This window comes from Elgaria multicarinata, chromosome 4, assembly GCF_023053635.1.
Source record: "Elgaria multicarinata webbii isolate HBS135686 ecotype San Diego chromosome 4, rElgMul1.1.pri, whole genome shotgun sequence".
NCBI classification, from domain to species: Eukaryota; Metazoa; Chordata; class Lepidosauria; order Squamata; family Anguidae; genus Elgaria; species Elgaria multicarinata.
Genome location: NC_086174.1, coordinates 69,180,643 through 69,193,695, shown reverse-complemented (window position 1 = coordinate 69,193,695; position 13,053 = coordinate 69,180,643). Strand labels below are relative to the sequence as shown.

The 13,053-nt window shown below is 40.7% G+C and overlaps 1 protein-coding gene across 1 annotated transcript in view; it reads left to right on the top strand.

The window, feature by feature from the left end:
- Window positions 1–13,053, top strand: part of SYNJ2 (synaptojanin 2) — a 66,012-nt gene that overhangs the window by 40,848 nt on the left and 12,111 nt on the right. The window contains exons 15-21 of the mRNA XM_063124499.1: window positions 1,172–1,364; window positions 3,267–3,425; window positions 4,588–4,744; window positions 6,241–6,358; window positions 6,969–7,187; window positions 9,713–9,791; window positions 12,676–12,844. Of these exons, the coding sequence (XP_062980569.1) occupies window positions 1,172–1,364; window positions 3,267–3,425; window positions 4,588–4,744; window positions 6,241–6,358; window positions 6,969–7,187; window positions 9,713–9,791; window positions 12,676–12,844 (1,094 nt within the window). The remainder of the gene's footprint in view (window positions 1–1,171; window positions 1,365–3,266; window positions 3,426–4,587; window positions 4,745–6,240; window positions 6,359–6,968; window positions 7,188–9,712; window positions 9,792–12,675; window positions 12,845–13,053) is intronic.

Here is a 13,053-nt window from a genome sequence, read left to right as displayed (position 1 = left end):
CCTGCAGGATCAAAAGTGATATTATGCCAAACATGGTTTACAGTTCTTAATGAAAAATGGCATTGGGCGTACTTCTAAGCAGACATGTGTAGGATTGCACTGAAGGTTACTTTGCAGTTTTGCTTGTATATCATATGGCTTAGCTGATTGTCTTTCTTAATAAACTATGGTGTGATTGGATGTAAAGGTAGTTTAGCGATGGCGCATTGCATTGCAATAATAAATAAATTGGCTGAAGTGACTAAGTTCAGTCCCCTGGGAATTCCTCCCTTTGCAAGTTTCATTTACCGTATTTCTTCGATTCGAAGACACCATCGATTGTAAGATGCACACTAATTTCAGTACCACCAACAGGAAAAAAGCTTTGATTCTAAGAAATAATAAACGCATCTGCGATACTAAGACGCACCCCGTTTTTAGAGATGTTTATATGGGGGAAAAGTGCGTCTTAGAATCAAAGAAATACGGTAAGTGAATAGGACCTGCCTAAGTTGAACACAACACATTGTTTTGTTTGAGCAGAACTTGCACAGAATCATTCCCAGAGGACTCTGCTGTTGATGTTCTGATGAATAAAGGGTTGGATCTAGACTTGTGCTTAGTGGAGTACTGCTAGCACTGAAGAAAGGGGGCAGGGTGGAAATGTTCTCTGATTCCCTCTGCAGCCCCTTGTGCCACCTCCTATGCTGTTCTGGCAGGTTGGGGAAACCCTCTGAAACTGCATGGGAAGCTGGTGACAGGGGCTGCCAGAGAGAATGATGGCCTTGTTATTATTATTATTATTATTATTATTATTATTATTATTATTTATTTATATAGCACCATCAATGTACATGGTGCTGTACAGAGTAAAACAGTAAATAGCAAGGCCCTGCCGCATAGGCTTACAATCTAATAAAATCATAGTAAAACAATAAGGAGGGGAAGAGAATGCCAACAGGCACAGGGTAGGGTAAGCAGGCACAGGATAGGGTAAAACTTGCTCCAGCAGAAACTTGCTCCAGCAGAAGCCCCCACTGGATCCTGGTTCCCTCCACAAACAGAAGGATCCCTTCCATTGACTGAAAGGTTCTGGATCTAATCCATTTTTCTAAATAAGACCGTGCATTTTCTTTTCAGTTTCCTAGCAGAGATTTATTTTTGGCTTTGGCTATTCCCTCCTTCTGCCCAGGGATGTAGCAGTGGACACAGTGAAGACTGGAATGGGAGGGAAAGCTGGAAATAAAGGAGCTGTTGCCATCCGTTTCCAGTTTCATAGCACCAGCTTATGCTTTATATGCAGTCACTTGACAGCCGGTCAGTCTCAGGTGAAAGAACGGAATGAAGACTATAAAGAGATCACCCAGAAATTGAGTTTTCCTTTGGTAAGGTCTGCAAAGTGGTTTATTTAGGGCAATACTGAATGTTCACCCAGGAAAATTTCCAGGGCAAAAGGAGGAATCAGTGTGTGTGAGAAAGGTTTCATCCCCTTCCCACATGCTTATCCTTTTCATGTGCTATGCGCTGCCTGTTCACAGTGGCTTCTTTTCAGTTGTTACCACCCATTAATTTGTTTATTTGTTTGTTTGCTTATTTATTTCTAAAGCACCTAAATCTACAAAGTGCAGTACAGTAGTTTAGCTTTCAGTATAAAATTGACAGACACAATAGGAAAAGTTTGGCATGTGGAAGGGTGGAATCAAAGGGATATGCAAAAAACTGGCTCAAGAGGTTCTAGAAACCATTAAGTTCAAGTTAGTTTTTTAAAAAGTATTACAAAAGAAAAGCCATGAAGAGACAGGGAGTTCCAAGCACAAGGAGCATCCAGAGCAAATGACAGAAAACACGTGGTATGTATCTTGTTCTGTTTGCAACTATTTCTTTCCCCAACTTGCAGCTTCTACGCTGCCTTTCTTTCAGAAAGGTGCCTCTTCTTGGTGCGATCCTAGCAAATCTGGGGTCACATTAGCAATGTGTTGATGTAAAAACGTCAAATCTGAGTAAGAGCAAAAAGCAGGACCCTTATTCTAAGAGGCTACATGGTAATGTTTGGAAGCCAAATAAGATTTGGCTTTCCGTCCTCATTATCACACAGGTCATGGCATAAAAACTTACTAACTCAAAATAACTGTTTATAGAACTTGTACCTCAATCTCAGGCAGCTTTTCCAAACTTGGTGTCCTTCAGATGTGCCCCCACCATCCCTAAGCATTGGCCATGCTAGCTTGGCCTGATGGGAGTTGTGGTCCAACCTATTTGGAGGGCATCACGGGGAGGCTGACTTAAGGATATTTAGGGTTAGTTTGGACAGGGGTCTATAGTTGTATTAGTAAGGCGGTGCTTCCTTAGATTTCCATATATGCTTTTTCTTCTTGGCCTCTGCAAACAGTAAGTTGAGGAAACTGAGAACCAGTCCAAAGAATGTGTTTGATTATCCTGATGTTCTGGTAAGCTGTAGCATTTAATGATAGTCAGTTCCCTGTTGTTTCGAGGTTTCAGGGCTATAGCACGTTCCTTTTTTCTGTTTGGGTGTTAGAAATTCAGTTCTTGCTGATTTTGAAGGCTTAAACGTATTTTTATTAATTTCTGCAAAACAGTTCTTCTAATCGCCTTTACCAGTAGTCTGTTAAGTAGCTTATATCCTGTACATTTGTAAACTCTGCTTGTACCTATCATATATCTATATTAACAGTGCCCTCTAGTGATGCTGTAACTGTTAACATTTGGCTTCCTTATGGAACCTGTTCTGAAGTATAGCACTTGTATACATTCATTAGTACCACTTTAATTTTTATTGTTTGTTCTAATAACAAAAATATTTAAATTAAACTAAAATATGGCAGTGGACTTAAAACAAAAATGTGATGCTTGAGATTTTGAGTAGATCTGTGTTACAGTTGTAAGGCGAAAGTTTTAAAGGGGGGCACGTTTTTACTTTTTTTAATCCTGAGCCTTTACTTTGGTACACATACATTTTTTTCATCTAAAAACATGTGATCTTTATCATTGTGTCTGCACTTGAGGTAAGTTAGATAACCATGATTCAGCCAGAGTATCAGATAATTTGACCTCTGTTGTTACAGTATTAGATGTTGGCCTATATTGGAATTGAACCTCAAATCTCAAGCTAGATAGTGGTACCAAGAAATTTAGTGCCCATTTTTCTAGTCTTTATATAAATGGGCTGTACTTTGGTTTGATGAAGACATTTCTATCACAGCACTTGGAGATAAAGAATGCTCTTGTTTAATATGTGCTTAAAACATAGACCCATCTCTCCTAAACAGGGAAGAAGTATGTTTTCCCATGACTATGTGTTCTGGTGTGGTGACTTCAACTATCGCATTGACTTGACCTATGAAGAAGTGTTCTATTTTCTCAAAAGACAAGACTGGAGGACACTCCTGGAATTTGATCAACTGCAGCAGCAGAAATCCAGTGGAAAAGTAAGGGGATCGGTGCTGTTTAAGAGACCATTTACTGTAAACAGACATTTATCTCAAAGTTCGTCACTTAGTTGAGCTAAAGACCCAGGGCGTGGGTTTGAAGGCACATAATGCAGCCATCTTGCAAAAGCTAAGCTGCTCTGCATCTGGTCTGTTGCTGGATTGGAGACTATATAGGAGCACATTTAATTGGATCCACCATCATTCCTCCACTCGTGGAAGGATACTGCTGGTGGAACGGGACTTCTGTGTCTTCTCCTCATCCCCTTCCAGCCCTTCATGCACCCTTCAAATCTCCCCCTGAGGATTGGGAGACCCTATGGAGGAGATTTGGAGAGTACTTGGGGGGCTGCAAGAGAGGAGGAGAAGACATGGTTGTTCAATTCCACCAGCGGTATCCTTCTGCGGATAGAGGAATTATGTTTGTTTATTAATTTATTACATTTGTATCCTGTCTTTTTTCCTGCAAGGAACCCAGGGCGGCATAGATAATCCTCCACTTCTCCATTTTATCTTCATAACAACAACCCTGTGAGATAGGTTGGGCTGAGTGTCTGTGACTGGCCCAAAGTCACCCAGTAGGTTTCCATGGCTGAGTGGGGACTAGAACCCTGATCTCCCAAGTCCCAGTCCAACACTTTAACCACTACACCACACTGTTGGATCCAACCCATTATGTCCTTGGCTTTTGTGATGGAAGGAAGGTAGGACAGTAAAAGACAACTATTTGCTTTTACTGAATGTTTGTTTATTTAACTGTTTATCCTGACTTTCTTCTGAAAGAAAACTCAGGTAGATTATCTAAATTTTGAAAGAAATCTTTGTAAAATAATAATGAAATCAGAAACTTGGATATTTTTTAAAACAAATGTGTATTCTTAACAGCCAAACAGCAAACACACACACACACACACACACACACACACACACACACACACACCATTTTAAACGTGAGATAATTTGAAACGTGTTTTGTCTGTTTGTCAAAGTGAATTGCTGAAGTCCAGATGCAAGCAATAGTAGTTGGCCAAAAATGCAACCTTGAGTGCATGCGGTGTGGCCTTTCTAGATCAGGCTAGTTCCTGCACTTGGATCTACATAGTCATAGATTCATAGTGACATGGTAAGTCACATTTTAGATGATCCATGATTTCTTTCACAGATTTTTAAGGATTTTCACGAAGGAACTATTAATTTTGGCCCAACATATAAATACGACGTGGGCTCAGAGGCTTATGATACAAGTGATAAATGTAGAACTCCAGCCTGGACTGACAGAGTTCTTTGGTGGAGGAAGAAACTTCCTATTGATAAAACAGGTAGGTCCTTTCTTACTCTTTACATGTTTTTTAAAAAGTTAGATTGGTTATTATTTGTACGATAAAATGAGGAAATCTATTTAATGAATTATAGATAGATGCCATAGTTCCAACTTTTGTGACCAGAGATTATAGGCCTGATCCTTCACACAGGGGCTATCTCTGAAAGCAAAACCCTTGTATTGATTCACATCCCTCTTTGCATAATGTCTAGGCGGACGTACCCATTTCAGGTCATCATGTTGTGCTCTCCCCTCCCCACCCTGCTATATTATTGGCTGCCATTGGTCAGAATGAAGAAATACAGAGAAATGACATGGCTAAGTTTGTCTAAACGTTATGGGAGGAGAAGGGAGAGCTCAATCCTGAGCTGCCATTTCCCACAATAGCCTTGTGTTGAGTATCATGTTTTGTTCTGTCTCAAGTCCCCTTTCAGTCATTAGCCCTGCTTTTGAGAGCAAGTAGTATTGGGAATAACTTCAGTGTTTGTGATGCCTTTGTGCACACATTATTGCATGTGTAGAGTTACCTTCACATGCAAGTGAATAGGGCAGTATGTGCTTGCTGAGAGCTTTGGGCAGAATCCAACGGATCATTTATGCCTCCGCCAATTCCATTGTTCAAACAGACCCCATCACTTGCACAACATCAATTTAGTGCTTCTGGGCAACCCGAAATGAGTTGAAACACTTGTTTCTGAAAGGAGGCCGATTGGTGGAGCTCTCATAAGGGAGCTCTGCCAAACGGCATCCTTTCAGAAACGAGCATATCCGCTTTTTTGGGTTGTCCCCTAGGAAGTGCTAAATCTCCCTCGCGTAAGTGGTGGGTCTCGCTTGTGTAACGCAGTCAGTGGGACTCACTGCTTGTGGAAGGGAATTGGTGGGGTGGAAAAGAATCGGCAGAGGCATAAGCGCACCGTTGGATGCTCTCCTTTGTCTGCAAATCATAGTCTAACAGACATTGCCCTGGTTTGCATGTAATGCTAATCCAGGTCTGTGCATAGACTATTTTGTTAAATGAGCCAGCAAAACAATTGAGGGGTGGGGGTGTTACAGCTTGTTTAACTCATTTACTCATCTAATTAAATAGGCACTAATTTGGCACCTCCTGCCCCCATTAATCCTGATGAATAATCTGCAAAAGGAATGTTTTTTCATCTGTTGCCTTAAATGACATATTGGGAGTGCCCTTTTGTGTCCATTGCCATCTGTGTGAAACGGAACCCAAAACTGCCATATATTTTTTTTTATCTTGAGTCATCCCATATATAGACATAAAACAGTTCTTACTATGTATCATCATTGCATTGCATTTTATTGCCTCAACTGCTCATGTATTATAATGATCTTAATATTTTAATGCCCTTCCTGACTATTTGGTTCTACCCAAGTTCTAAGCTACCATGCAAACAAAGTGACTGAGGAACCAACTTTTTCTTTAAAGTTTGCTTTAATTATTTTAAATTCTGAATCTGAATTCTGTTTTCTTTTACAAAGCTGGAGATTTCAATCTTCTTGACACTGATTTCAGTGCAGAAACCAAAGCCAGACCCATTTGGTCTCCTGGTGCCTTGATGTATTATGGAAGAGCTGAGCTCCAAGCAAGTGATCACAGGTAGCTTCACCCCAACTGGAGCATCACCCACTTTCCATCCCCCTGGAAAACCTCCCCCCCCCCCATGCATCCCACATTCCTGGTACAGCAACAACAACAACAACCCAGCAGTTTGCCATCCAATTTTGCAGAAAACTGCTACAGAGGCTACAGAATGACAAATTTAGTTTGAAAATGTGGATATTTTTTATTTTTATTTTTTGCCACTACTGCACTGCCAAATTTTGGCGGGGGAGGAGGGCATACTGGAGGATAGGGGCCACGTCTTGCCCACCCCCTGCTCTAAACCATCAGTCTACTGCAACTAATTTTTCATCGTCTTTTCCCCGGTTGGCTAAATATTTCTAGAAATATTGGATTATGCTGATAGAAATTGTTTTGTTATTAAAAAAATATTTAATACGTTGCACAAGTTACCTTGCCAGGTGCTTTGCAAAACCAAGCCACAAAACTGTTTATGTTAAACAGGCCTGAGTGATTTCAAATAGCTTGTATTGTGCAACTGATTTTTAAGAACATGTCAACATTTTCTCTCTCACTCTCCTTCTATATCTCCCCTGTAAACAGTATTGCCTTTTCTCCCCCCTCCCTCCCTTCTCTCTCTGAATAGACCTGTTTTAGCTATTGTGGAAGTGGAAGTCCAAGAAGTTGATGTGGCTGCTCGGGAGAGTGTTTTCCAGGAAGTGTCATCCTTCCAGGGCCCTCTGGATGCCACAGTAGTTGTGACTTTGCTGGCACCATCCCCTGAAGAGAAAGATGAATTTCCTGAGGACTTGCGTACTGAGCTAATGCAAATCTTTGAGACTTATGGCATCGTTGTGCTTGTCAGGTAAAAGCTTATTCTCAGTAAAAAGAACACATAACGGCTCAGAGCTGAACTTTATACTCCATGAGCAGAAAGAGCTTCCATTCACGGAAGGGGAGTTCTATGAGCATAAGGTGCTCTTCCGTGAGTGCAACTCTCCTTCTGTGAAGATCCTTCTGCTCACAGAGTAAAAAAAGTTAGGATCCAACCCAGTAAAAATGTGATGAATGTTACAGGATTGAAGGGGAATTAAGTTTAGACAGTGCTAATTGCTGAAAGCATTTCAATGTGAAAATAGTCTAATAATAATTATTGGAAGGTATTCCAGTGCCCTACTATTCGATGCCTTATATTCTGAGTGACCATGCTTAGGAAATGGTTGATCAGCTTTCTTGTATGTTTGTCTGATATAGTGGCCCATGAGAGATAGAGGTTTTCCCCAGAGATTTGGCCAGACAAGCTTGACAGATTGCCCTGAAGTGGTACCGTAGGCAAAGTAAAGCATTCCTTGTCAGTTTAAAAATGCACATGTATTCTGGGTATACTTCTGAATTATTGATGTCCAGTGGACTTAACCCTAATTCCAGTGAGGCTGGGCCAGAACATTGTGTTCGCAGCTGCCTCAAACAAAGAGCTTTTAGTGGCATGCTCTGAAATAATCAAGGCCACGTCTCCCATGAAGCAGAGTCAATCCTCCGCCTCAGGCGATGGGCCAGTAAGGGCAGCAAATTCTGCCCTTCTGCTACTGGGAGTCCCGATGCCTCTCAAAGTGAGGAATAAGATGGGCAAGCACTCCAGACAGCCCCGCTGGCCACTCTCCTGTTGTGGCAAATGCTGCAGAAGGAAAGCAGTTTTATGGTTCTCTAGAGCAGCTGCTGCCGCCACAGTTGCCACTTCCCGCCTATGCCTCATTCTGAGTAACGCATAAGCAAACAGAGGCTCTACAGAGCTGCACCAGCCACAGAAAGAGCACCCGGTATGGCTCGCCATAGAACCTGCCCAGCCAAATACCTTGTTCTGAGAGGCCCCTTTTCAGAGTGAGGCATTGATGGGGAGGTTATCCTGGAGATTGCCTGTGCTACCTCCCCACCAATGCCTGGCTCTGAAAAAGCGCCCGTCAGAGCAAGGTATTGAGGCAGACGAGGTCCTCCCCCATCCCTAGAAATGGTGCATGGTGGCAGCTTGCCCTCCCCCACCCCTCATTCCCAGCAGTCTGGTTCATTTAGGGTTAAACAACCAAGAGTTTAAGTCAAAAAATACCCATGGGTTGGGTTAAAAGGCTGGGTTGTTTGTCCCTCATCAACCCAGAGTTGATGAGTTGTCACATCAAACCATCCAGGAATTAGGCATTATTTTGTTGTTGATTAAAGCCAATTCAAAACAGAAGTCTTGAGTGTGTGAGAGTCAGCGTGCTCATTCCTTCTCTCCCAGCCCTGACAACCCAAGGCTAAACAACACATGGGTTGTTGTTACGTGCAAATCAGGACATTGAATGTATCATAATATCAATCACTACAGTGAGTTAAAAAGGAAATAAACTGTATTATCTATAAGCTCTATTAAGTGTTCTTCAGTATGTTGGCATTCCAACTCCACACCAGACATACTGAGCCCTACTCCACTAAGCTCCTCCTTGATACCCAGGACCCCTTACACTAAATTTCAGGTTCAGGAACCACATTAGGATACTAGGTGCACATGACCTGGAAAGACAGGGAGAGTACTAATGTCAGAGAGAGAGAGAGAGAAATGCATTTCGATTAGCTGTCATCTTTTAAAAGTTGTGCAAGAATAGTGCTGCTTTTTAAAGGTGTTACAAGATTAGTTCTTTTCTTACACAAAGTGGGAAGGAAAAACCTGAGGGTAGCTTTGAATATTACACAGGCAAAGGCAAAAGAGAACAGGAAGTGACCTGTGCTTCCTCCTCCTTCTTGTTCTTCCTTTGTAGTGTCCAGAGTGGTAACTTGAGTATCTAACCAGCGGTGAAATGTAAAGTTATATCCACACATTACGTACACATCTCACAATGGAGGAGGTTCAAGGTCAGAGGCAGCATGTCTCTGAATCCCAGTTTGCTGGAGAGGGCTATTTTTCTGCTTCTGAGCTTCCCAGAGACATATGGTTGGTCACTTTAGGGAAGAGGAAGTAGGACTAGGTAGGCTTTTCGTCTGATCCATCCAGCATGGCTCTTCTTATACTTTTATTAAGATACAAAAATTTCCAATCCAGATGTTGCCTATGAAGCATTAAAAGCAGACATCCAAGCCATTCATGCTTCCTCTCTTCTGTGTAACACCTGAATCCACCCTTTTTAAAGTGAGAAAATAGGGTGTGATTGAAACTCTAAGATTATCTCAGTGCATCAGCTGTTTGGTCAGGCACAGATACAGAATCATTCAATCTGAATGGGCATGATGAGAAACTTAGTACCATCTGTCCTGAAAATGTTTGAGGGAATTATGCTATCCACAAGGCTAAATGCAGAAAGTAATAGGAATATGTACAGTTGATTTACCCCACCTCTTTTTTTCTCTCTCTACTCTTGTCAGGATCAATGGAGGTCAGATGCTGGTTACATTTGCAGAGAGCAGATCAGCTCTTCATGTTCTTGATGTAGATGGTATCAAGGTAATATATATATATATACACACACACACACACACATGCATATCCACTGGACTATTTTAGCTAACTGAGTTCATAGGTAGCATCTACCCTAATAGCTGGATTTTCAGAGAAAGTTCACATCCACTATTCTCTTTGATTTCACTGAAAGCCAAGACATTATTACAGACATCATTTCTAATATGGAGATGACATTTCCCCAATCACTAGCTTGTAATTTTGGGTTGACCAATTTTTAAATGTCAGCTGCTAAAATGAGCGCCAGAGAAACAGTAAGCTGGTAGACATGACTGCAATTGAAACAAGATGACTCCAACCATGCCTTAAAGAGTGGTCATTGACTGTGTCCTGAGCTTTTGTAGATAAGCGCCTACTTCATCAGGTGCTCATTCCATGGTAAATTCATTTGTTTTTACCGTGTCACAGGACACGGTTGCTACAACCGTCTATTTCCCCCCCCCCCTATATTATGTGGATTCTATAGCGTGCCTTTTTGCCTAATAAACTTCAGGGATCCTCAATTTTGAGAACAGTAGTAGTGCATGTAAGGATGGATTGAGACAGTACTATGTACTTGGACTTTGAAAAGCATATTACATTACTCCATGGAACACTATTATAAAAATTATGTTCTCATAGCATAAGTGAACACTCTTATGTACTGGCTAATTGGCAGGAGATGCAGGGCAACTATAAATGATAAATTATCTTAGAAAGCGAGAGAGAGAACTACTTTACTGAAGAATCAGATTTAAGTCCTATTGGTTTTAACATATTAATGACTGAGAAAGAGGCATGAACATTTGCAGAGTTCAGTTTAGATTTGGCTAACAGGATAATTAAGTCTAATCAGGAAGCTGCAGAAGGATTCCATAGTTCTTGGGGAATGGACCACATAAAAGTATATGAAATTTGCATTTGAAAGTACAAAGTAATCCAAATTTGGTACTAGCTGATATTATATTTATACAATTGGACCTGGTTCCCCACCTGGATGTCACTGCAACTAGCCCTTACATGTTTCAGCCATCCAAAAGACAAGCTGAATGTTGAATAACATTATGAAAGGGAGAGAAAAATAACATAGTGCCTTTGAATAAATGATGCATTTATTCCTCCAATATTGTGCATAGTTTTGGGGTCAAACTATATGTGACTCTAAGTACTGCTGTTAGCAGCTTTGGGGTTGAGACTTTTCAGTGGGAAAATGGCAAAGGATAATGGTTAAACCTCTTCCTGTTGTGCTGTGGTCTTGATCAGGGTCACTCTCTCTGTAGCTGCTTTTAATTTTTTTAAAAAAGAGGGAGAAGGAGAATCCTAATCACAGGATTAAAATATGCATTAGGGTCATGTGTAGTTGGACCCTTGGATACAGTTCTTAAGTAAGATATTGTAGGCCTGGAAAAGAAACAGAGAGAGAGGCTGCAAATGCAGGAAGCAGGATTCACTTGCCTTTCCTATATTCACTCATATGATGCACATCTGAAGCTACTCCATGTAACAAAGGGTAACAAAAGGGTAACAAAAATTATCAAGTGTGTAAAGTGTTTTCTGTACAAGGGAACATTAAAACCATTTGGCTTGTTCAGCTGAGAAAAGAGAAGTATTGAAAGAAGATATGGCTGAAGGTATAGTTTTAGGAGTGGTTCAGATCATGTGAACTGGAAAATCTGACTTCTGTTTGCCCTTCATAATAGAACAGTTGAGAGAACTTAGTACATCCTAAAAGGTGTAAATTTTGTTTAAAAAGGAATTGTTTTTTTGTCCTGGCCTAAGGTGAACCTGCATGTCCTCCTTCCATTGTAAGTCAGGACAGTAAAAAACATCACTGAGTAGACAAAGAACAAATAGTATAAGATTTCATAGAGAACTGTCTTAATTGCTTGGGGTTTTCCTGACCCTCAAACAGCTAGTGTTTAGGAAATAAGGCCCAATCTCTTGTTGTTCAAAGACTAATAGATCTAGATCTACAGCATTTAAGAACTGTTGCTAACAAATCTTGCTCTCCGCTGCTCTACAATAATTTTAATTACTATGGGCTCACTGCAGCTTCATATCTGTATACTTTAACCATTCCCAAGTATAGGAGAGCATTTACCCTTGCTCGCTTTAATGTGTTGCCATCAGCATTACTAGAAGGACGATTTAGTAAGATCCCTGTTAATGAACGGATATGTCCCTGTGGTTCTGGAGCAATAGAATCTGTTGAACATGTAATTTTGCATTGTAACATGTATGAGGAATGCAGGAAAAAAGTTAATCTTTCCTTTATTAACAGCCTTTTCTGGATATAGCCCCACAACGTTGGTATTAATCTGTTTAAGGGATGTGTCCTCCCATATTGCTGAAAGGGTCTCTAAGTTTCTCATTACCTCAGTGCAAATTAGAAAAATAACATTGCAATCCTTCTGAGAGAAGCAACTCACCAAGCTGTATTTTGTTTTTATGTCACTTTTTATCTATCCTTTGTATGTTGTGGTGTTGATTTTGCTGGTCTGTGACCGTAATAAATAACAATGAATGACTAGTGTTTAGGAAATATCAGGAGGGAATTGAATATTATATTAATCTTTTATAATAGTACTACCAAACATCTGGACTTGCCTGGTGTCAGAAAGAGGATACTGGTTTGAATGTACAAGTTAATTGATGTCTGCTTTTTATGTCATCATGATGTATATCTGAAAAAATCTAATAACTTTTAATTGCAAAACAAATCCATCAAGAGGTTCAGTTATGCTCTTTATAATATATAGTTGAAGGCTTTTGTCTTCCATTTGCTGAACAGAATGTCACGTTATATTGTGCTGATGCCTGGATCTCATTTACACATAGAAATTTGATTAACCAAATGAAAAATAATTCATTCTTTTTGTGTGTGATGCAGATTAAAGGCAAGACTGTGAAGATTTGGCCTAAAACCAAAGACTGGCTGAAGGGCCTCCAGGAGGAAATTGCTAGGAAACGAGACAGTATTGCCCCGATGTCACCCACAGCAAACTCCTGCCTACTGGAGGAAAATTTTGATTTCTCATGTTTAGATTATGAATCAGAAGGTGTGTGAAATAAACTGTAGATGATGCTGTGTGTGGTCAGTTTCTGGACAGGGACTGTCTCTGTGTTTATTCTTGTTTGGTATCTGAAATCAGAAAAGTAAGCCATGGGACCTTGATGAGACCTGCAACCCATTGTGGCCTGGTTTGAAGTGAGCATGCTGGCTCCCAACCGACCAATTGCTCCCGCTGAGTGAAACAACTCAAGGACA